At 36.8% G+C, this 24,717-nt stretch overlaps 3 protein-coding genes across 3 annotated transcripts in view; all 3 read left to right on the forward strand.

Moving 5' to 3' along the window:
• Window positions 1–2,325: 2,325 nt before the first annotated feature.
• On the forward strand, window positions 2,326–4,853 carry rpp25a (ribonuclease P and MRP subunit p25, a). The gene is made up of 2 exons (XM_058767728.1): window positions 2,326–2,455; window positions 3,576–4,853. Exon 2 carries the CDS (start codon window positions 3,941–3,943, stop codon window positions 4,643–4,645), a length of 705 nt encoding a protein of 234 aa, XP_058623711.1. The 5' UTR covers window positions 2,326–2,455; window positions 3,576–3,940; the 3' UTR covers window positions 4,646–4,853.
• Window positions 4,854–6,150: 1,297 nt separating this feature from the next.
• LOC131534534 (cytochrome c oxidase subunit 5A, mitochondrial) lies at window positions 6,151–8,715 on the forward strand. Its single transcript, XM_058767477.1, has 5 exons — window positions 6,151–6,311; window positions 7,340–7,456; window positions 8,017–8,138; window positions 8,302–8,430; window positions 8,559–8,715. The coding sequence occupies exons 1-4, from the start codon at window positions 6,239–6,241 to the stop codon at window positions 8,413–8,415; spliced, it is 426 nt and encodes a 141-aa protein (XP_058623460.1). The 5' UTR covers window positions 6,151–6,238; the 3' UTR covers window positions 8,416–8,430; window positions 8,559–8,715.
• A 915-nt stretch (window positions 8,716–9,630) lies between these two features.
• arid3b (AT-rich interactive domain 3B) overlaps window positions 9,631–24,717 on the forward strand; it is a 44,872-nt gene continuing 29,785 nt past the window's right edge. The window contains exons 1-3 of the mRNA XM_058767779.1: window positions 9,631–9,926; window positions 11,418–12,098; window positions 23,440–23,514. Coding sequence (XP_058623762.1) covers window positions 9,891–9,926; window positions 11,418–12,098; window positions 23,440–23,514 — 792 coding nt within the window. The 5' untranslated portion in view covers window positions 9,631–9,890. The remainder of the gene's footprint in view (window positions 9,927–11,417; window positions 12,099–23,439; window positions 23,515–24,717) is intronic.

Here is a 24,717-nt window from a genome sequence, read left to right on the forward strand (position 1 = left end):
AGGTTTGCACACACTGCAGGAGGGATTTTGGCCCACCTCCACACAGATCTTCTCTAGATCAGTCAGGTTTCTGGCTTGTCGCTGAGAAACACGGAGTTTGAGCTCCTCCAAAGATTCTCTATTGGGTTTAGGTCTGAGACTGGCTAGGCCACGCCAGAACCTTGATATGCTTCTTACAGAGCCACTCCTTGGTTATCCTGGCTGTGTGCTTGGTCATTGTGATGTTGGAAGACCCAGCCTCGACCCATCTTCAATGCTCTAACTGAGGGAAGGAGGTTGTTCCCCAAAATCTCGCAATACATGGCCCCGGTCATCCTCTCCTTAATACAGTGCAGTCGCCTGTCCCATGTGCAGAAAAACACCCCAAAGCATGATGCTACCACCCCATGCTTCACAGTAGGGATGGTGTTCTTGGGATGGTACTCATCATTCTTCTTCCTCCAAACATGTTTAGTGGAATTATGACCAAAAGTTCTATTTTGGTCTCATCTGACCACATGACTTTCTCCCATGACTCCTCTGGATCATCCAAATGGTCATTGGCAAACTTAAGTCGGGCCTGGACATGTGCTGGTTTAAGCAGGGGAACCTTCCGTGACATGCATGATTTCAAACCATGACGCCTTAGTGTATTACCAACAGTAACCTTGGAAACGGTGGTCCCAGCTCTTTTCAGGTCACTGACCAGCTCCTCCCGTGTAGTTCTGGGCTGATTTCTCACCTTTCTTAGGATCATTGAGACCCCACGAGGTGAGATCTTGCATGGAGCCCCAGTCCGAGGTAGATTGACAGTCATGTTTAGCTTCTTCCATTTTCTAATGATTGCTCCAACAGTGGACCTTTTTCACCAAGCTGCTTGGCAATTTCCCGTAGCCCTTTCCAGCCTTGTGGAGGTGTACAATTTTGTCTCTAGTGTCTTTGGACAGCTCTTTGGTCTTGGCCATGTTAGTAGTTGGATTCTTACTGATTGTATGGGGTGGACAGGTGTCTTTATGCAGCTAACGACCTCAAACAGGTGCATCTAATTTAGGATAATAAATGGAGTGGAGGTGGACATTTTAAAGGCAGACTAACAGGTCTTTGAGGGTCAGAATTCTAGCTGATAGACAGGTGTTCAAATACTTATTTGCAGCTGTATCATACAAATAAATAGTTAAAAAATCATACATTGTGATTTCTGGATTTTTTTTTTTAGATTATGTCTTTCACAGTGGACATGCACCTACGATGACAATTTCAGACCCCTCCATGATTTCTAAGTGGGAGAACTTGCAAAATAGCAGGGTGTTCAAATACTTATTTTCCTCACTGTATATATATATATATGAACCATCACATTTATATTACATTTTTTAAAGCTATATTTCTGTATTTTTGTTGTCAGTTATGTGTATAATTGGAGTGTTTAATGTTGAATATGATATTATGTAATTAATATTCATGGCATTATTTTAGTGTTGTGTGTTACTGATGCTGTTTTGTTTTTGTGCTTTGTCTTCATGTTCATACTGACCATGGTTGGAGGAAACGCAACTTATGATGAACTTTAAAACATGACGTGGCCCTCCGTTAATCGAACTGCATATAAAAAGCACATTAGAGTTCATTTTTACAGTGTATAATTGTGCTCTTCGTCTCATTGAACAGAAAGCTTGCCTTGCCTTCCGTCACCCCAGTCTGTAGAATGTTGGATGCTCCCCTTCAGGATACAGACTGTGTATTTTGTCAAGCAGAACCGCATGGCCTTCTTCTCTGATTGAAATCACAGCCTAGGGGCTCTAACACTTCAAGAGCGTTCAGCAGCCACAGTGGGAGAAGATGCAGAAATAGACCTGAAGAAACAGCCACCTTTGGACAACAATGAATTCCTGCTCAGTAAATGGCAGTTTCTTGACCTACATTTATGTGTGCTGTCAATTCAGCATACAAGTTTTATATGTAAACACAATTTCATAATTTAATAAGTTGGCCCAAAGCCATATTTAAAAGCAGATGCCTGGCATAAGTCAACTGTGCTTGTGTAGATAATTGTTTACTGACTGCATTGTGCCGTCATGCATGGGAGCGTGTGTTTTTAAACTCTAAGCCTTAATCAGTCACGCATGTTAATCAGCCACAGACACGCACTGATTGACAGGACTTCATTAACACTGAGAATTTTAAAGGGGGACTTGGGAAAGCATTTGGGTGGATGAAATTCTGATGAAATTCTATACAGAGCATTTGCTAGACACAGTAACTGTTCCTTTAAGAGATGCTTAGGCTCTCCTCCCCTCCCTCTCTGTGTCCCTCACAAACCTCAGATTGGGTCTTCAGTGCATTCTGGAGTGTGGCAGGCACCACTTAAGAGTAAATATGCGAAAGGTCTCAGATTATGACCAGACATCAAGCGTAAAACGCAGTGCAGAACTTCTCCTTACAGCGGAATTCTGTGAGAATTCTTAAGAGCAAAAAGGTAAATGCATCACTATGACATTTTTCTAAATCAGTTTGACATTAATTTGTGCATGTTCCATAAAGTTGTCTTGCATTTTATTTTATTTTATTTTATTTTATTTTATTTTATTTTATTTTATTTTATTTTATTTTATTTTATTTTATTTTATTTTATTTTATTTTATTTTATTTTATTTTATTTTATTTTTTAATTATTTTTTTTATTTTTTTTATTTTTTTTATTTTTTTTATTTTTAATAAATTAGGCTTTCATATTATTATTTATCCTTTCTATTTTATTTATTACATTTAAAGTTTATTACACAGTGTTTTTGTATTTTGTTTTGTTTTATTTTATTTTGTATGTAATTGTACATTTAAATACATTTGGCTTTTACAATATATTATGGCTTTTGTATTATTATTACTATTATAAAAGACATAATAATACTGATAATTTATTTTGTTTAATTTTATTAGAATATTTGTTATATATAATGTTTCAACTTAATTTTATTCTATTTATTTTATTGGTGTGTTTTATTGGTATATAATGTTTTATTTTATTTTATTTTAATTGGATTTGTACACACATTGGGCTTTTTAATATTTCATATTGTACTTTTGCATTTTATTTGTGTGCATATTTAAATACACTTGGATTTTTTTATTATTATTATTATTATTATATGATTTTTCATTTTGTTTTATTTTAATTTTAATTTGTATATAATGTTTTAATTTCAGTTTGTTTTATTTTTGGTGTGTAATATATATATATATATATATATATATATATATATATATAAATAAATATTTATAACTTATTTTATAAATGTAATGTTTTTTGTTTGTTTGTTTGTTTGTTTTATGTTATTCTAATTTTATGTTACTTCTTTGTATTTCAATTGGATTTTTTTTTTTTTGGTTTTATATATATATATATATATATATATATATATATATATTTATTTTATTTTATACGTTTGGCTATACTAAGCTTGGTTGCATCCATAAACTAAATGCTGACTTGAGCTAAAAGTTCAAATAATGTTTCATTTTGACCGAACCAAGCTTGCTGGCTTTAAAGCGCGGTTCTGTCTCTGAACTCATCGTCTTTTTGCCTTGTTTGGTTACAGCTCCCTTCTCACGGATACTGAAATATGCTTCAAAGGTAGTGACTGAGAAATTGCTGATTCTCAGCACTTTCAGCTTTGATGAATTTGCTCGATTTACAGAACAGATTTTTTTCTTTCCTTCACGTCAACGGCCAGAGAGTATAAAGTAAATGACAGCTTGTCATTCACTTCACAGCTTTGGGAATCACACAACATTTAGCAGCTAAGATCATTCGGTTTCCCTCACATCTGCATTTTTTTTTAATGCTGGAAAGCAACATAATGAATTATAACTTCTTGAAGGTAAAAAATCCACAGTTCTGGGAAATATTATCAAGTGGTACTAAATTCTGCAGCCCCAAGAACATATAAAACAGCCTATAAATATGTTTATGCCGAGCCGAGAGCTTCATGATAGCACACAATCTAAATGCACAACATCTGTCCAACCCTCTCAACTCAATCCCACAAACCCTCCTGGATCCTCTAGCAAACCAAAGCAAGGTGGATTCAGGAAGATCCGTTCCACTGGAGAACCAATCCCGTGTCCAATCCCAGGACTGCCATCTGAGGTGCTGGAAATGCGCGTGAAGGAAGGCAGCAAGATCAGGAACCTTTTGGGTTTTGCCATGTCTCGAATTCAAGGTGACGGACACACGGCTCCAGCATCGCAGGTCGTGTTCAGCGGGACGGGACGGGCCGTGACCAAAACCATCACCTGTGCAGAGATAATGAAACGCAAGGTGCGGGGTTTACACCAGCTGTCAAAGCTCCAGTACAGGACAGTGACCGAGGTGTGGGAGAGCCAGGAGAGCGGCCCGCTTCAGATGACCGTACACAGAACTCTTCCTTCCATTTGTATTCTTCTGTCCAAAGAGCCGCTGGACCCGCAGGAGCCGGGATACCAGCCTCCAGCCGAAATAAACGCTCTCTCAGAGGAAAGCAAATGGCCAGACGGACCGCAGGGGGCTGGAAAGACAGAAAAAAGACCAGCGAGTCCTTGTTCTCATGATCTTCCCAGTCTTAAAAGAGCTGCTCTGAGACAGGACAAAAGTCCAGCACTGGAACCAGGGAAAAAAATCTTACTATAAAAGGGAGGAATTCATTTAAATGTTTTGTGTGTGTGTGTGTGTGTGTTTATTTATAACTTGCTTAACTGTCGTATAATTTGGCCATATCAGGATGCAATAAATGTGAATGTATAATCTGAGTGATAAAATGCATGATCAAGTGATTTTTTTGTATGGCTTCATAATAGTGTGTAATTAAATGACAATAAAATAAAATATAAATCCAAATTTTTTTATTTTTGGCTATTTCTCACACTCATTCACTTTTTTATTTTATTTTATTTTAATTAATTTTTTTGCCTGCTCAGTGTTTTTCATATTTTCTGTTGCGCTTTTGGTTTTATCAGTGTTATTTTAGTGTAATTAGGTCATTAGTAATTAGGATCCTATCATAGTTTCTATTCATATTTTATTTTTATTTTTTCCATTTTAATTTTATTTTTAAAGTTTTAGTAATTTGTTGTGTTTTTGTCATTTTTATTAGTTTTAATTTTTTTGTCAAATATGATAAATAATGTATAGCCTAAAATATAATAAATTTTCATAGTTGCGGTCAAATACACTTTAATTTCTTTTGATATTAATTTTTATTTGTTATTTTAGTTACTTTATCACATCAGGATAAATTAAATGAATGAAATACAAGTTATTCAGTTAACTTTTAATTAATATATATATATATATATATATATATATATATATATATATATATATATATATATATATATATATATATATATAAAACGTTTTTAAATGATTTTTGTTTTAGTTTTTGTTAACTATAATAACCCTAGATTTTACTTTATGAAATGTAATACTGCCCCCTGCTGGTGAGAGCAACTATTTTGCAAACACATGCTTGTAGCTCTATTATCTTAAAATTAAATTCACATTTAGGCTTTGAAGCTCAAAACTGGCAGTTTTACAACATATTTTTCTCGTCAACTTTTCAAAAAAAGACGAAAGATTAATTTTTTTGATGTATATCTAACACTAATATTTTAGTAACATTATAGCTTATCAATTGCTACGTTTGCAAAGTGCATATGTAATGAAACTGAGCAATTTTGATCAAAATATTTGTATGATAATAATGGCATAATATTGTACCAATATAGTCTACTAATGATGGCCTAAATGTCATATAAATGCTGACGAACTGCTTGTGTGTTATATGGATGCAATAAATACAGAACATTGCAGCTGCCGTATGCTTTTGTTGTTTTATTTAGATGTTTTGCGTTATCCATTGTTAAATATAAATATAAATATATTAATCAATAATTCCATCAAATTTTCATAATGCATATACAGAAGGTTACATATAACTGTGCTCATACTGGATGCAGCTCATAGAGAAGGACTGTGATTTGTATACAGTACAGAAATGTATCTTTTGTCCTTCATGCTCTTTTATAATCCTCTTTAGCAAACTCCCTCGCTATACATCTCCATGAGCAGCCAGAGTCCATACTCGGCTTTATTGCCAAACCACTGCGCATGCGCAGTCACACACCAGACGCGTGTTAGCAGGTCGGCTAGCTTAACTAGAGTCAGCAGCGCGAACCTGTCGTTCTTCAGTCCGAGCTGCGCGTGAGCCCGGTGAGCCGCACTATGTTCAGAGCCGCCCTTCGACTCTCAGTCTCCGGTGCTCGGAGTTTAACAAGGTCACGGCCACAATATACAGGTAAATACACAATTTGCCTTTAATTATAAAACCGCTGTTAGGAAGAGCTACAATAAGGGACAGAGTTAACGGAAACACCTTGAACTTAGCTTAGCACATAAGCTAAAGCCGCACCGGTGCCTTGCAAGAAAGGTTATACTCCTCAGAAGTTGTCACACGCTAGGTTATCGTCTGTGTAAGAGCATTTCCATATCATAATCGCGTTTTCCCTGTCATTTATGAAGTCTTGTGAATGTTTTCTCAGTGTCCTTGTAATGACCCACTAGAGTGAGGCTTCGGCCCAGCGCGAGGAGGTTCGCGACACTGAAAGCATCCCAGATTTACACATTTTTCTGTCAGGTTGACATTTCATTGAAACAGCTAGTCTAGTGTATAAATACGTGGGTTTTGACAGCTCTTCAATCAGGCTGTGTGGTTTACAAAAATACTCCTCTGTAGCAGTTTCATCATAAAGTGAATGTCTACGTGCGCGGCAGGGTTGCCTCTATGAAGTATGCGCATAAATTCATGTAGTTAATACTGTCAGCCACAATGATTTCTGTGACAGTGCACTGACTTCTGTGAAAACCCACACCACATATGCAAATGAAGTGTCATCAGTGTATATACTTCATGAACATAAACACCTGGTTTGCATGTTTTGTATTATGTGTCTCATTTTTGGAATATCAGTTGAACTTATTATCAGATAGTTAAGCGTTAGCTCAAATATTACTCCCCCAACGTACCATGTACCAGTCAAACATGGGTCAAACAAGAGCACTGGACCAGGTCCAACTGGAGCAAGGCCGATATGCAAATGCCACTGCACTATTAAGTGTTTTTTACCAACACTGATACACAAATGAAATGTTTATAGAGTGTTCTAATGAGATTTATGGCCCTTTTACGCCTACAGTACTTCCCGGAAGTACTTTGGCTGTGATAAAGTCAAAGTGTTTGTCTGGAAGTCATACTCTAAGGCTGATAAAGTGAATCATTTTTGCTTAAAGTCTCTTCTGCTTGTCTCTGGTCTTTCTCTTCCACAGCTTCAGTAGCTGCTCGTTCTTATTCCCATGGCAAACAGGAGACAGATGAAGAGTTTGATGCCCGCTGGGTCACTTACTTCAACAAGCCAGACATCGATGCTTGGGAGCTGAGGAAAGGTGGGTGACGGCAGCGCTTTGACCATGTTATTGAATCAGCAGCTGTGCATTCGACTACAGAGCTTGTAAAGTGAAAATTTACCCTCATAAATGTATTTTAGTGGCCATATGTTCTAATTAAAATCCACTTGAATCTGAATACAGTACATGTAGTACTGTAGTAAATTATATTTCCTGAAATGTTTTTTGTTGTTTGGTCCCCATTTTTTTTCTGAAAGTTAATATAATAATAAATATTAATAATTATGTATTAATATAATTAAAAAATAGTGTAATAAAATATATAATATTTATTTCTATATTATATTATCTATAATGCATGATTAGACAGACTGCTTCCATCAGTAACAATAATGTTTCTGTTTGTTTTTTGTGTTTGCTAACCTGTAAAGCTGGTTTAGTTCGATCCGTTAGTATCACTTCTTCAAAAATTTATGACGGTCTGTTTATCATTAACCTATAAAAATCTTTGGAACAAGGAAGTATGTTTTTATTTGCATCAAGGAAGAAAACTCAAACTGATTGTGGAGTAAATACATGTCCCCTTTGTTTCGCTTCAGGAATGAACACTTTGATCGGTTATGACTTGGTACCTGAGCCAAAGATCCTGGAGGCAGCCCTGAGAGCGTGTCGGAGGCTAAACGATTTGGCCAGTGCCATCCGCATCCTTGAGGCAGTCAAGGTCAATAAAACTCTCAGGACAATAGCAGAATACGCCACAGTGACATTATTTAATTCATGTCTTGAAGCTGCATAATTTAACATGATTTTACTAAATTGTAATTAGAATTTATTTTAGTTTGACTCATACTCATTTATTTATTTTAATATATTTATTTACACAGGACAAATCTGGCCCACACAAAGAGATCTACCCCTATGTTCTTCAAGAGCTGCAGCCTACCCTCAATGAGCTTGGTATCCCTACACCTGAGGAGCTTGGCATTGACGAAGCATAGATGTCTGCGATTGTGGTGAGTTATCAGCATGCATTATTTATTTATTTTTTTTAAGAACAAAATTCAACCTGTAAGCAAGTGCAAGATGTATGTTTCCTTACTTCATTTAACATGTCCATTGCATCTTTCCTATTTATCTACAGAGTCTTCCAGGAGACTGCTGCTCTTCTATGGACTGAGTAGACCACTGTACTTGAAGTCTTTGCCTCGTGTCGTGGTGTTTGTTATATTTAACTGGCCTTTATTATGTTCTTTTGCTTGTAAAATATTGATGGACCTAATAAAGGGAGATTTATCTTTGCTCCGTCTTGTTGTGTTTTTATCCGATGCCTCAGACTTTGCTTCAAACTTGTATGAACTGTATTCAATTTTTTTTTTTAAATAGGGGTTAAAATCAATCGCAACAGTGAAAAATCTATCCTCTAAATCTTTCAACATGGAAAACTTTCTGTTAAATGTATTGAGAACCTACTAAATTGTTTTATTTGAAATTTAATAAAAAAGCAATCCTTTTACTAATTTTACCTGTGAATGTGCGAGACTTCTGTTTCATTAACAGCTATAGGTAAATAGAATAATAAAAGTGCAGCAAACGACAAAACCACCTGTGTGTTTATGATTCAGGCTACTACGATAATAAATTAACATGATGAAATTGAGCAACATAATGGACTGTTTTTGCAGAGCTAAAATAACTGGAAACTGCCAACACCGGAAGTCTCGCACATTCAAGGTAAAAATTTCCGCACCCGCTGTTACGTTAAAAATAAGGTGGACAGCAAAACAGTTTTTGTTTTTCTGCTTGACACCAGCTATAATTATATAGTAAACGTTACAGCACTTTTGAACCAGTGGAGGGCGCAGCAGGAATGCGTTCAAAGTAAATCATATAAAAAAAAAAAATTAAAAAAAGTCAAATCACAATCAAAACATTTAAAGTTGTGTATGCTTAGTGAATAAAAAAAAAGTGTTTTCCCCATCGAACGATTAATAATTATTTTATAAACACATGCATATGAGGCTAATTTGGGGTCAGAATTTCCAGACTAAAATAAAAAATGTCAGTCTAATATTAGCTCCATGAAACAGCCACGTTAGTATATGTTAACTCCTATCGGTTTTTGTGCTATAAATATTTTACTTAGTTGCTTGCAAAGGGGAAACGTAAGAACGTAGTAACTTGTTGCACGAGCCAGTGGGGCGGGATTTAAATGTGCGTTAATGTGCGGGGGGTTTGGCTCCGGCCGGAGGAGGAAAAGTCGAGGGGACTGTGGGAGTCCCTCAGCGCGCAGTTCGGGAGGTGAGGTCAGGCGTTTCCCCTTTGGCTGGCCCCAGTGTCGAGTGTTTTTTTCCTCTGCAAACACCGAGAGGTTTATTACCGTTCTATCAGAGGGGATATTACACGTTCGGGTGGATGCACACGGACTCGGTGCGCTGAGCAAAACACGCACGGTGGTTTATCTAGGAAAAGAGTGATGGTGGACAATTCCAGTAGCAGCAAAGCGCAAGTGGTGAGTTCCGTCCTGTTGGCACAGAGCCCTGTTGAATGTATTGATAAGCTACTGTAATATTTAATCAGCAGAGTGTATAAAATATTGCATGTACGTTTACGAATTTTTGATATAAACTCAACGAGTCGGTCTTTATTCCAATTACTTTCGTGTGAGTGATCAAGCTATTATATGTACGTTAGCGAAAATCCACATTGTACACGTCATGATTTCAAGATTTTTTTTGATGATACAACACTCGCGCTGTTTATTTGTTGTTAAAGTTCCAATTTTCGTGCCGCCGGATTCGAAAAGTCAAAAACATCTCAGTTTGATTCCATCAGAACGCGATACTTTGCGTCGTGTGTTCGTTCTCTCTTTTAATAGCTTAATTGTTTTTGGAAGAGCGCCATACTTTTGGGCAGCCATGATTCGTGTGTGAACGGAACATCTTCTGTTATTGCGCTCACTTCTCGAACTGTGCTTTAATTAGTTGTGTAATAACAGCATAAATCGACTGGATTTGGCTAAATATTAATTATTTAACTAAATGAAAAGCGACACGCCGTTTTGGCCGGACATCCGGTCGTTCTGCTATCCAGACTATTGTGGGGGGGGGGGTCAAAGGTAGGTTGGCCTACTGGGCAGCGAGCCGCGCGACGTTAATCTTTTGAGACGTATAAATACTGTTAATACGAATTAAAATTCTTGATTTTAATTCGGATTCCAATCGACCATGTCCGTTGTTATGATTTGCTTACACGTATTTGTTTTTCATTTAAATTAAACAAATTTGAATTCTTCCGTCATGTGGTTTGTGCTTATTTGTTTACGCATATTTGTGTACTATTTGTATCTGATTCCAATTAAGTTCATTTTAATTCCTCAGCCACTTCGTTTAATCATTTAATAATGCGACTTTAATTCGAACTTTAATTTTTGTTAGTTCGAATTCAAAGAATTCAAGTTACTCAAAAACGATGTGAATGTTTTGTTTACACTTTAGTTGTGCTGCGCGAGCGTTTTAAAAACGTTACTTTTTAGTTATTAATATATATATTTTCACCCCATAATGAAAAGTCTGTCATAATTTCCCCACCCTGAAATTGTTCCAAACCTGTATGATTTTATTTCTTCTACTAAATATCAACAAAACATGATATTTTGAGTAATGTGAGGAAACAGTTGCTGGTCCTCATTGACTTGTGTAGCATGAGGAAAACTGTTTGGTTTTCCACATTCTTCAAAATATCTTTTATGTTCAGCAGAAGACAGAAATTCATTCAGGTTTGGAACAACTTGAGGGTGAGTAAATTATGACAAATTTTCATTTTGGGGCAAACTAGCCCTTTAAATGTTAATTATAAATTATATTGAACTCCTGTTTTGGTAGAGTATGCTGTACTGTCTTCATCTTAAAATATGTATTTTTTTAAAAGTGGGAAAAATGGAGTTAGCTTTTTATAAAATGTATTTACAGAATTATTTTACTTATTTTCCTTCACAATCCAGCCCAGCTTGTCTCAGGACAGTGGTTTAGCTGGTGCATTTTCCCAGGCAGCTTTCGGAAGTGCGGCTGGAGTCAAACTGGAGGCGGTTATGGAGCAGCTCCAGAGACAACAACAAGCTAAACTGGAGATGGAGCGCAAGGAGAGACACTTCAGGGAAGCCCATATTCTGTATGCCCAGCAGCTGGCTGCACAGCAAGCCATCATGGCCTCCGCCAGAGCTCAGGGTGCTCCATTAACCCCTGATTTCTACAGCAAAAACTCCAGAGACAGAGCACTGAAAGGCGGCCAGGGGCCTCAAGCTGCCAAGGGACCCATGATTATAACCGGCCCTGACCAAGTACACGAGGAAGATGCTGCTGATGAGATGGACAGAGGAAGAGGGTCTGAGGGGGACGAAGACGATGATGATGAAATGATGGATGGGGAGGATGGTAGCGAAGAAGAGGAAAGCGAAGGCTTGGAGTTCCTCAGGAAGCAAAGCCTTGCGCTACAGCAAGCGTCTGTCGGAGTTCCTCCGTATCCGTTCCCGGTCTACGCCGCATCGCCGTCCGCTGCTAAAAAACGTCCCCTGTCTCCGACCAATAAGGTGAAAGATGAGCCTGATGACTCTCTTACCGACCAACAATCGTTCAACACACCAAACGGACTGAATGATTGGAGCCTGGATGACTCATTCAAACAGGTTTGTGTCTATATTTATATGACGTGTCATTAACCTCAAGGGGTTTCAGTATGTCAGGTATTGTTTACTTTCACTTTATAACCAATGACCTATAAAAGCAGCAATTCAGCATATTTTCATTAATCTCTGCATGATTTGAGGAGTGCCACATCATGAGATGAATTGTAAAGAGTCTTTACATGTTCATAAACTGTGAAACCACTAAAACAGACTCATCTCGTCTTACTGAAACGCAATCTAATCCAGTTTTCTCGAGCGCAACAGGAATATGTGTTCTCCCAAAAGTGTACAAAAGAATTGGGTTGGACTTCTAACTCTTTAATACAAGGGAAGGGTTTAGTGAATGAGCTTTATAGAGTCACTTCATAAAGAGTGTAATTTTTGTCAAGAGATTTTCACAAAAATACGTCAAAATGTCCAGATCACTCCAAAATCAAAAAAAAAATATTAGAAATTTTACTCCACTTTAAGGAAAAGAAACCTATTTTGCAACTATTTAAAGTTTTCTGTGTTTTGACATTATTTACTTAAATTAAGAAGAATTCCCCATAAATTCTCATTACTATAATGCAAAAAAAATCTTATTTTTGTATCATCATCACATTAATGTAAAACCTGTTATATTATTAAATTAAAATGTTTATAAATGATGGTAGCATTTGGTATACTGTCCTTAATTATGCTGATTTGAATAAAGATTAAAAAAAAATTGCCTGCCTTTTTAATTTAGCTGATTTTAAGAGAATTTTTTGAATCCATTTTTTTTTTTTTTTGCACACAAGAGGACTACACATTCCTCCAAAAGTTCACAAAAGACATCGGGCCTCTGATTTTTTTTTTTTTTTTTTCTCTTCTCTTCTCGTTGCGTTCTACTTCTTTATAAGCTATTGTCCTCCTCTTCCCTTATCATCAATAGTCTCCTGCTGTGAGCCAAGCTGTACCCTCAGACATGTTCTTACAGCTCTTTCAGTTAATTTCTCCGTTTGTTCATCCCGAGTCTTTAGGGAATTCTGTCCTGACATAAGGCTTTTGTCCCTGGATATCCCTGAAGTGTGGCGTTCTGGCAGGCGGCCCAACAGGAGTGTGCTTTCATTCTCTCTTTCTTCCTGCCGTCTCACTTTCCTCTGTCATTCCCCCTACCGCTGGTGTTTCTTGAGAACAAGCTCTTGGCAGTGTGCTGTAATGCTGTCTTGGCCTGTGACCAGAGAGGCACGCTGTCAAGTTGCAATACAAGAGGCAGAATGTTACAGGCGCGTGCTCTTGAGGAGTCGCCCTGACAGTTCACACGTGGAGATTTCCCATAATTTAGGTAGTCGAAACTGGACAACTGTGCATGGGACTCTTAAATAAGCACATTTAAAGGGATTGTTCATCTAAAAATGAAAATTCTGCCATTGTTTGCTCACCCTCATGTTGTTCCAAACCTGTATGAACACATAAGAAAACATTTCGAGAAACGTTTTGTGTCCATATAATGGAAGTCAATGGGGTCCAAAGTTGGACTTTGGACATTAGTCAAAATATAATTTTGTGTTTGACAGAAAAAAGTAATTCATACAGATTTGGCATTATATGAGAGGACTTCTGAATTCTCATGTTTGGGTGACGTAAGGTTCGTAAATGTAATTTTGTCCTCATGTCAGTCACGATAGGATGAAGCTGTCTTACAGAAGACCGTCTCGGTGGGTTTAATGTGGAGAGAGACATTTCCCTGTAGTGCTGTCATCCATTTTAGTTGCCTCAGGTTTGAGCTCTTTGTTTGCTCAGCTGCGCTTGAGTGAGTAATCGATCGATCAATCAGGGAAAAATGGATTGCTCTAATTTCATACGCTCACACTTGTGGCATCTTCAGCCCTTGATATTCGCATGCTTTCAATCAAAGCCCATTTACCATACTCGTGTTGAATAACATTATAACATTATATATATCAAACCCCCCAAAGCGCCGTTTAGCAGTGCATCGGTTTTATTCCATAAGTGTTGCTGTCTTTGTTATGACTGTGTTTTTATGCAAAACATCCAACGTGGTTTTATCGACTGTTATTGACATCAAACATGTTCAAAGCGGTTTTATTTGAGGTAGATCAGTAACAACAAGCAAAAGTCTGTAAAACTATGGTGATGTTTGGGAAGGTTGTGTGTTGACAGGCAGGTCTGTGATGTTTTCATCACACCCATGTCATTATATATGTATTTATAGAGGGTAATGGTCTGAGGGCTTGCATACTGCTTTTCAAATATAGGCTTGTCCACGTGTATAGGAGACAATAGGAGATTCAGTGCTCTGAAAAGGCTGATGGTTGGACTTATACCTCATTACTAAGAGGGAAGGGTTTAGTGAATGAGCTTTATAGAGTTACTTCATTGTGAGTGCATTTTAGGGGGGTGATTTTCACCAACATTTGTCAAGAAAATGTCCAGGTTGCTCCAAAATCAAAAGGAAGAATAGAAGTTATATATTGCTTTAAGAAAATAAATCCTGTTTTTACAATTATTTGTATTTTTTTTGCATTATTTGAAAACTTATTTCACATGATTTCTAGAAAAATTAAGCACAGTTAATTTTTAGCCTATAGTTATTCACATTACTGTCTGGCTCAAAAAAATTTTTTTTTTATATATATGTATGCGTGTCATCTTTTTATTTCTGTAAAAAAAAGTAAATGATTATTAAATTAAAAATGTATGAATAATGGTAGAATTTTTTTCTGCCTTTAATTTATGCTGATTATTTAATTTAAAAAAAAAATGAAATAATTACTTATGCAGTAATGAGTCGTCATTGAAAAAAAATGTATATAGTAAAAGTAAAATGCCAGATGTGTAATGAAAATGAAAGGGTAAAATGTGCTTAAATGTTCTAAAAGTAATTATTGATCCTGCATGTGGTGATTGTCTCTATGCAAAGTTTTTTTTTTTTTTGTCTTTTTTTTTGTTTGTTTTTTTACAGGCTTTGTGGGAGAAAATGTTGTAATTAAAATAAATAATAATTTAAACAACCAGGTTTAATGCATGGAACTGAAATAATATTTTAATAAAAAATAATACACTTTAGTTACTTTAATTACTGAATCTGATTCACTTTTTGTTTGTTTATTTAGATTTTAATGAATTTTAATGCACAAAAAGCGAAAACGGACTTCTTTAAGCAAGGTTTTAAAGCTTGAGGGGCTTCAATCCCACCCCCACCCTCTTTTTTTTGGTCCCACCCGTCTTTATTTCTGTCCTTTAGTATTTAATGATGCTCTCTGTGGTAACGGTATCAGATTGCAGGGTGGGGGGGGATGTGAAGAGACTGTTTGATGGCACTGACTACACAAAAGAGAACAGATGCCACAAATGGCATTTTTAAATAAGGGTTGGGGGTTGACTTTTTGAAGCTTTTCACACTTTAAATGGATAAGCCTTAGTCAATCAGTAAACGCCTTTGGTAAAAGCGCAGTAGTCGGCTGTAAAGTTGGCGCCAGTGTTTACTCATAATCTTAGCGAACGGGGAATTAATCGGCAGTTTGCAGATAAAGGAAGTTCACGCCAGCTTTGTTTAGAATCTCCAAGGGGAAGGATTTTCAGGTTTTTCAGGGAGGCCCGTGGATGGGGATGTTTGGTTAGGGGACATTATTTCTACTTCCTGTGCTTGAAAAGTTGAGTTTTGGGTTGATGCTGATTTGTTTTTTGGGTTTACTAGTGTTGAATTCAATAAATCATCTCCCAAGTCAATGAGGAGGTCAAATGGCCGCCATTAAACTTTTCATTGAACACATGGCTGAGGCCAGTCCAGATAGCTCGGCGCCCTTTAAACCTAGTGTTTTTAGCGGTAGCCGACACAATGCCCTTTTTAGGGAGCTTGGCATGGTAATCTAGGGTGATTAATGGAGTTTTAATCAGGCTCAGTTGACGTTGGCGCATGCATGTGCCTTGAGTTACAGCCTCCCATTTGGCATGTATGATGACCATATCAAAGGCATCGGGTCAATAGAAACACCCCCGCTACTTTGATTCTGCATTTGTCAGGAGAAATATATGGAGGCAATTAGCAAAATCTTTTAACCAAGTACCTGTTTATTATTTTAGAGGCCAAATATTCATTCCAAGTCTTACTTTGAAGCCTCCCATTGCGTTTTTGCCACACTCTTTAAAAATAATGGTTTTTTTTGGCATCGACGGTTCCATGAAGAATCATACATGAAACATTTTTAAATAAAGGTTCCAAAAATGTTTTCATAGCGATTCTATAAAAGAACCATTTTTGGTTCCCTAAAGAACCTTTCAGCGAACAGTTATTTTTTTTAGTGTGAAGGCCATTTTAAACATCGAAAGAATCTTTTTCTACTATATAGAACCTTTTGTGGAATGGAAAAGGTTCCATGGATGTTAAAGGTTCTTCATTGAATCGTTGATGCCAATAAAGAACTTTTATTTTTAAAAGTGTAGAATCTTTCCTTTGCACAAAAGGTTCTTTAGAGTGTAAAATGTTATTTAGATGTTCACGAAAAATGGCTCTTTTAAGAACTGTTCACTGAAAGGTTTTTTGGAGATCCAAAAATTGTTCTTCTAAGGCTGCGAAAACCTTGTGTACCCAACATGGATTGAGTTATATTGTCTTCTTTACAGTTGCTATGACAAAAGTGATGTTTACGAGTAAACAAAAAGACAAATGTGCTTTAGATGGCACACTCTTGACGTTCTCCCTTCCCCCAAAAGAGCTTGTTTCTAAACGAACAACAGGAAATTTGTCCTTGGGTTCGGGAGCAATCTTGTTTGTCGAACTCTTTTGCATTATTTAACTGTCAGCATCACCTTGACAACATTTCACCCCCACGCCAACGATACAATCCAACCAGTAGCAATCAATTCTTATTATATCAAGGTTTGCTGTCGCAGTGGAATGATTTTCTATATAAATTATCAATGACCCGATGGCCTCACACTTGTACGTTCGCTCCAAATGTTAGCACGACATCTGGTGCGTATTATTAGCTTATTTCTCTTGAACGTTACGGGTGTAAATGCGCTCGCGAGGTCTGTCAATCTTTCTCTGGTAGCTTTGACAGAGCTTGGTGGTCCATCTTGATGGCGAAATTTCAGTCGGACGACCCTCCTGGGTCCTATGATGATCTGATTGCTGGCATCAGCTTGAAGTGCAGCCCATCTGTGCGATGGATCAGTGCAGATTCAATTAGCAATGGTCTTTGCTCTTCAGAATATCATCTCGACAGGCCGATTCCATGATAAAACATTGTTTATTTGAATTGCAAGCTGTCAGATGGTTGTTTTATAGCCTTGTTTTGGTGTCATTTCGCCCTTCCCCGTTTTTCAGCGCAGTGTGAACTATCTGGTCGGGTGGTAACTCTAACCCTTGAATAGGAGGCATTTGATAGTAAAAATCTTTAAAGGCCAGAGGCAAGAATGTGAGGTTGGTGAGGGGCTGGCGTCTGCGTCTAGTTTGTCCAGCCCCACCCAAAGGAAACATTCCAAGTGGAATTAGTTTCTTTTCTTCAAATGGTGAGAATTCCCATTAGGGGCCTGTGCATAAAGGGAGAATAGAGGGAGTGTCTTCGTCGCAGCCGTCCTATGAGTTGTGACCGTTTCTAGTCCATTTCACCAAATGTAACAGAAGCAAGTAATGGAGGGGGGAATGGTAATCAACCAGAAAGGTATATAGCAAAGGGAGGGGTGTTTTCTTATTTGTCCGTCCATTTCCTATCCCTCTTAACAAGTGTAGAATGTTTGTCCCCAACCCCCCTCAAAACCTGTCCCGACTCGCCAGAGGTTTTCACAACCTTCGTTTTACCAAAAGCAGCTTAGGGCTTTATCATCTCACAGTATCTATTTATCAGTGTCACTAGAATGTGGAATTTCAAGCACACCTAGGAAGAAATCAACCCATAACCCAGCAGGGTTGAAAGGGAGTTATTTGTCATCAATAAAAACATGTTTATATTGGTTAAAAGTACATTTGGGCTATCAATAAAGTTATTTTATGTTTTTTGTTTATTTTTTATTTTTTATTACTTGAACATCACCTTTATTTTTGTATTTATTTAATTAATTTTGGTCAATTTTATCACCTTTTTTGTTTTATTTATAGCCCCTTGTTTGTTTTGGGTTTTTTTTGTTTAGTTTTATTTTTGGTTTCTTTGTTTTTGTTTTGTTTTTGTGGAAATGTAGTCTCTACAAGTGTTTTCAAATAACTTTTTTAGAAAAATTGGACTGCAGCAGTTGTTAGTCCAGTTTGACTACATTAATGAATGCGTTGTACAAAGGTAGACAGAATGCAAGAATTGCAAAGTATTACAGGACATGCGAATATAATAATAAAAATTAGTTTTATTTATATAGCGCCTTTCCAGAGCTCAAGGACCCTTTACAATAAACTTCAGAAATGTGAGAATAACATCAAACAATAATACAGAAAGTAAAGAGAAAATCAGACCAATAGAGTAACATATAGATTAGACCACATAAGACAGAATAAACAGAAATCAACTTAATAAAGGTAACATTCTGAAAACAAGTGAGTTTTGAGCAGCGATTTAAATTCAGACAGGTTATTGGCAAGACGGAGTGATCTGGGAAGAGTTCCATAATTTAATATATTCATCATCAATGCTCTGAATATCATCATGAAGATCACCATGCTCTGAATCCTGAAATGCCCCAAATCTCATTCTTGAGTGATTATTGGCATTTTAAAAATTCTTAAATTAAGTAGAAAAGCTTCCTAGGACAGGTATGCTTTTTTGATCTGTCCTCCTTCAGTTCCTAACTTTTCAAACTTTCCGATACTGAGATAAAGCCATGATGGACTGAGATCTTCACACCTGTGTCCATTTGTTTGAAAGACAATCTGTTTTCTCATGTAGCACCCAGTCAGGACAAAGATAATGGATGTGAACTCTGCCTCAGGCCTTTGCAGGATGTTCAAGGATTTGGACAAGCAGTTACAGGCCCTGGCTTTGGGCCTTTTGTCTCTGTTTCGGCTCTTCTCAACTATGTGCCATTTGTATTGTTCAAAGGGCCATATCAACCAATAAGGACTAATAAAGCTACTTTGTGGGGTTTTTTTTCTTTCTTGTACACAGTTGTACAGGCTGCACATTTTGCTGACTTTTTCCCACAATGGACTTCTTATTGTGGGAGACTGGACAGCCGCACACCTTAAAGGATCACTTAGCGTAGTGCGGTATACAACCACGAATTGCTCTTAATGGATCCATTACAAATTCCCAGGGATAAAAGTCCCCAATCTACTCCCTCCCCCGCCTCTCCAGCCTCTATTGCTCCTGGCACAGCAAGGAGCCGATTAAGTGAGACTGTGACTTTTGGCAGTGGAGACCCAATTATTTGATTTGGATTAAAGATCCAGGCCATCCCCCATGGTGCTGTTGCCTGTGGAGCAGCTGCAGAGTTGTTGAAAATCCAATGGCCGTGTGGCGCTTCGACATAAGTTATCTTGTCCTAGTCAGAGAAAGTTTCCTTGATCCTATTTGTTTTTGTCTTCATGTAATATGGTTATTGTAAAATAGAGGTGGATGGAATGGCAAAATTCTTCTAGCACTGTAGTAGTATGTAGTAGGGAAATTTTTGCTGAGAACTGCCTGTACATTTCTCTATCTTTTCTGTTTGTTTGTTTGTTTGTTTGTTTGTTTAGAACTTGACTGCATTCTTTTTCAAATAAATTTTTCTTGTTGGTTTTATTTTGCATTTTGTTTTTATTTTTGGAACTCGAGTGTCTTTGTCGTTTTTGTTTTATTTATTTTTTTTTTGTTGTTGTTTTGGTACTTTCATTTGATTTTGTTTCTGATGTCTTTTTGTCTTTGTTTTTAATGAATTTTAGATTTATTTATTTATTTATTTATTTTTTGGACCTTGAGAAACTCTTCTTTTTATTATATTTTTTGTTGTTGTTGTTTATTTTTTTATTTTGGAAGAATTTTTTTTTTTTTTTGGTTCAGTTTTGTTTTATGTGGGTAGCTTGAGTGCCTCTGTCCCCTTTTTTTTACCATTTATTTCTTTTTAATTTTTTGTTTGTCTGTCACTTGTATGATTTGGCATTTTGCAATGTTACTTAGTGACTACAAATGACCTACATTTACGCTAAATGCATGTGACGCATCAAAACAAAATTGCTCCCAACAAAGCGGTTTCACCATTTGAAGAGTAGGCTGTCATTTTATTTTTGCTGTCCTTATATATTTGCACCACAGATTTAGAGTATAGCAGAATCTTTACATACAGTCATACTGCCCAACCCTGTTGTAAAAGAATCCTTTAAGAAGAAATCAAACAACCTAAGTGCCTCAACTGAATAGTGACTCATGGTGAGTGCTGAAGACAAAACTGCTCCACACAGCATGATCTCTAACTTATCAAAATGCAATTACCACCCATTCCTATCAGCATACTGGTATATTTGCATTAACACCTAAAGAGGTCTGCTTGATAGGGGAGGTAACTGTTTCATCTCAGTTGAACAATCCCATCTAGGTGTTGATAGCACTTTGGGAAGCCCACCCTGTTATAGCATTACTGCCTGTTGACTTAATGTCTCTGGTTTCTCAATGGTAGACTGTATTCACATTAGAAGATCTCTGTTTGGGCTCTTTTGGGATCTCTGTTAGGATATCACTTATCTAGTAGACTAAAGGCCTTTCCACACTGAGCGCGATGCGAAAAAGCGAGGCGAATCGCAGACGAACGGTGCTTTCACACCGAACGCGAAACGATTGTTCGCCTTCTGGTAATTCATGCCTGCACGCTAGATGGTGCTGACCAACAATGCATGTTTCCTCAGATATGTATCTCGTATATGGATTTAACATCGTCCGCTGCTCAATATACAGCATTAAATTAAGATAAACAGTTTGGTTCTACACCAGAAACTATCTATAATGCTTACAAGAATAGGCTACATCCTAAAATATAATTAGAAGTACAATTAGCATGAAGCTACACTTGAAAATGTATGTAATTTATTAATGTATTTGCTTACCCACTTTAAACCATTATTGAGTGCTTGTAATAACTTTCGATTGTGATCTATTTTTGATTCTATAATAAGCAGACACATGCACTCTTTGTATGTTTAATAATTAATAGAAATGTTATTCTGTATAATCTGTTCTCAAATACCAACAAGAACATCCACTCACTTCTCCTATCCGGGATACTCTTCTTTGTTGTTTGTTTACACTGGTTTTCGAAACAGCGCCACCATTCTCACCCTTTTGTACAACAACAGCTGCTCTGGTCTCATCCTAGCTCAAATCTTATTGGACGCCCCGTGTTTCCGCTTTGCGACGCTTAGATTCATTGCACCGGGTCAAGAAAACTTTTCGCCTTTTCGGTGTGCGAATGTTCGTAGTCTATGTGGAAGCATCCATAGAAATCTATTGTTTTATTCCAGCGCATCATCACGTCCGATATTCATTTAGCTTTTTCGCGCTTCGTGTGGAAAGGCCTTAATGCTGTGGTTTCCACCCGTATCGAGACAGATAGATAAATAGTTCTTAAATATAGTTCTTCTATGGTATCACTTTCAAAAAACTCTTTTGGAACCTTCATTTTTAGGAGTGTAGAGTTGAATTTTGTGTCCATTCTTTCAGCCCAAGTCTTTATTTGCCACATTCAGATGTGACAAACACTGGACAAGCCATGTGTTTGTTCCTCCCACCCAAGTAATTATTTGCCATGGTCAGCTAGGGCAGTGTTTTCTGTCGAATTAATATGGGGGAAGGGGCTTTCATTTCCTTCGGGTGACCCAGATGGTCATCTGCTTCCTCTTCTCAGCTAATTTGGCCACAAGCCAATCAGTTCTCCCTTAATATGATTAGTAAGGCCCAAGTCTGACCTGTAAGCCTGATAACAGCTTGCACAGTTCTTGTAAATGTCTTCAATGTAGGATAATGTTTTGTGTTTGGCTCACGTGTCGATGCCATTTGGCTTGACGCGTGCACCGTAGAAGTCTGAGATTTCTCGTAATCCTTTTATAATGGAATTCAATACACAAGTGCTTGTTGTTTTCAGATTCCCTCAAGGTTATACAGTTAGACGGTCATTCACTTGACACATCACAATGCCACACAGCATGGATGCCCACTGCAGCTGATTCCCTGCCGGGTTCCCGCTCCCAGCCCCAGCTGGTGTGTGTTTGCTGTAAACGTGGAGAGGGTCTGGCTGTAGAGCTTGCTCTTACCCAGCTGTGATTCACTTAGCATATTAAAGAGTGGGGCAGTGGATGAGTCCTATAAACTGCTTTATTGCCACTCTGCCTTTTCCTTTCAGACTTTGTGTAAATGAATACTGGTGCCGCAGTGGATAACTTGTAATCAAGCACAGGGCATGTGCACAGGGGGACTATTAGATTTTATAACTGTATTGTGGTCATGGCCTCTGGGTAACAAGGGTGACGCAGTGTTAAAACTGATTGCCTTCAAGCGTACGAGCTGAAAACATGGCATCTATCTTAATACTAGAGATATATGGATGTATTATTGGCATTGGTTATTGGCTGATAATTGAGATTTTAGATTTATCATTATTGCTCCATATTAGATGTCAATTTATTTTGGATTATATTAGCCAATATTGGATTTTTTTGCATGCTTGTTTGCTCTGTTATGTTTAGATAATCTAACACTGTTACTCTTTAAAATCACTGATAAAGATGTTATCAGTGTTATTAAATTAACACTGTTAATGTAATCTTTAGTATAGGTATTATGTATTTATTCATAGTTTTATATTTAATTCAAGTGCATTTTTTTTTTTCTTTTTAGAATTTATGGAATTTTAATATCAGTCATTGTTTTATATTTGTTTTTAATTTATTGGTATCACCAGGATATTAGATGTATTTCAGTTAATTATTAGAAACACTAATAATTTTCATATTTATCTTTAGCAAATCTAAAAAAAAAAAATTTCATACTGTATATTATGTTGTGTTGCCTAAATTGACTTTTGTATTCAAAAAACATTTTTTATTTTTTTTATTTATTTTTTTTTTTTAGACAATGTTTTTTTACTTTAAAATAATCATCAGCCGTAAATTTTCAAAAGTTGGCATATGGTACATTTGTACTTTCCTTGTAGCTTCTGTCCACTGTCACTCAGCCATCAGCTTTGTACCCCTTCATGTTCACACAAGGAAGACCCTCAGAGTTCAAAGGTTAGCGTTAAGGAACACCTTCCTGACATGCAGACTGGAGCCTGTTTGTGCATCTGGACTCCCGACACCCAATAACTCACTTTCTAGTCTGTCCTTTCAAACAGTGGCCCCCAAAGTCATCCTCTCCTGTCACAATGTTTTTGCTAATTGTTTTTCTCTCTTTACTCGTAGAATGGAAATTCAAGTTGGAACGAGGAAGGTGAGGGTGGGAGAAGCCGAGGAGAGGCCTCCAGAGACTTTGCCAAGGTAAACATTGTTTCTAAGCAATGGTCATTTAGTCATTACACATTTTGTCAGTGACACACTAACACAGTTTCGCTGAGTTATTAACTTCACAGTAGCGTGTAGAAGAAACATTTTGTATAGTTAGGGGCTGCCAGTTTTTTTTTTATCTTTATTTTTTTTATCACAATTAATTTGCTTATTCAGGTAATTTTTAAAGAAAGAAGGAAACGAGTTATATATGATTATTGATTTCTAACATTTTTGTCTGACACAGAATATTTGTACACTACTGTTCAAAAGTTAGGATTAAGGTCTGTAACATTTTTTTTTTTTTAATGTCTCTTATGCTCACACAGTCTGCTTTTTTTAAATTAAATACAGTAATAACAGCAATATTGTGAAATATTATGTATATATTTCTATTTTAATATATTTAAAAATGTAATTTGTTCCTGTGATCAAAGCTGAATGTTCAGCATCACTACTCCAGTCTTCAGTGTCACATGATCTGTCAGAAATCAGTCTAATATGCTGATTTGATGCTCTAGAGCAGGGGTCAGCAACCTTTTCGGCATGACTGACATTTTTAATTTTTCTGGTTAACCACTATGCCAATGCCCCCCATCCAATCCCCCTCCCCTCCTCTCTTTTTTTTAATGCATTCTGTAAAACGTAAACATAAACATTTTTAAATGATGCGATTAGAAAAAAACAATGTGATTTTCATGCAAGTAGTTTAAGATTTTTTCATAGTTTTTTTTACTTTTTAAAGTTTCTTGAATAACAGATATACAGTGTGACCGTTCTGAACACCACTGTGTGTGTGACAAGGCCAGTGCATTAAAACTAGTGGTGGGCATAGATTAATTTTTTAAATCTAGATTAATCTCACTGTAATCTTGGAATTAATCTCGATTAATCTAGATTAAAATGGCTCATTTGAATTCTGCCAAGTAGATCAGAATAAGTTCACTACTAGTAGTAAACAACTAGCAGTCATCAAGAATTTAATATTGATAATAACATCGAAGACATTGTATGATTATTCTTTAAAGATAAGGTTTTAATAGTTTTAGTAGTAGTAGTCTATTACGTTCTGCCCAATGTCTTCAAGTGAAACCGAACTTTTATTTTGACGGGTTGCCGTGAGGATAGTTTTTCTCAAATGAAACGCTCGAGTGCTCATGAAGTGACTCTCAGAGCAGTTCTGGAGATGTTGTTCAT

Source organism: Onychostoma macrolepis, chromosome 25, assembly GCF_012432095.1.
Source record: "Onychostoma macrolepis isolate SWU-2019 chromosome 25, ASM1243209v1, whole genome shotgun sequence".
In the NCBI taxonomy this organism is placed as follows: domain Eukaryota; kingdom Metazoa; phylum Chordata; class Actinopteri; order Cypriniformes; family Cyprinidae; genus Onychostoma; species Onychostoma macrolepis.

Coding starts and splice junctions, on each gene's coding strand:
- rpp25a (XM_058767728.1), top strand. CDS start 3,941: ATGTTTATGCCGAGCCGAGAGCTTCATGATAGCACACAATCTAAATGC.
- LOC131534534 (XM_058767477.1), top strand. CDS start 6,239: ATGTTCAGAGCCGCCCTTCGACTCTCAGTCTCCGGTGCTCGGAGTTTA. Junction 6,312..7,339: donor GTCACGGCCACAATATACAG/GTAAATACACAA, acceptor TCTCTTCCACAG/CTTCAGTAGCTGCTCGTTCT. Junction 7,457..8,016: donor TGCTTGGGAGCTGAGGAAAG/GTGGGTGACGGC, acceptor GTTTCGCTTCAG/GAATGAACACTTTGATCGGT.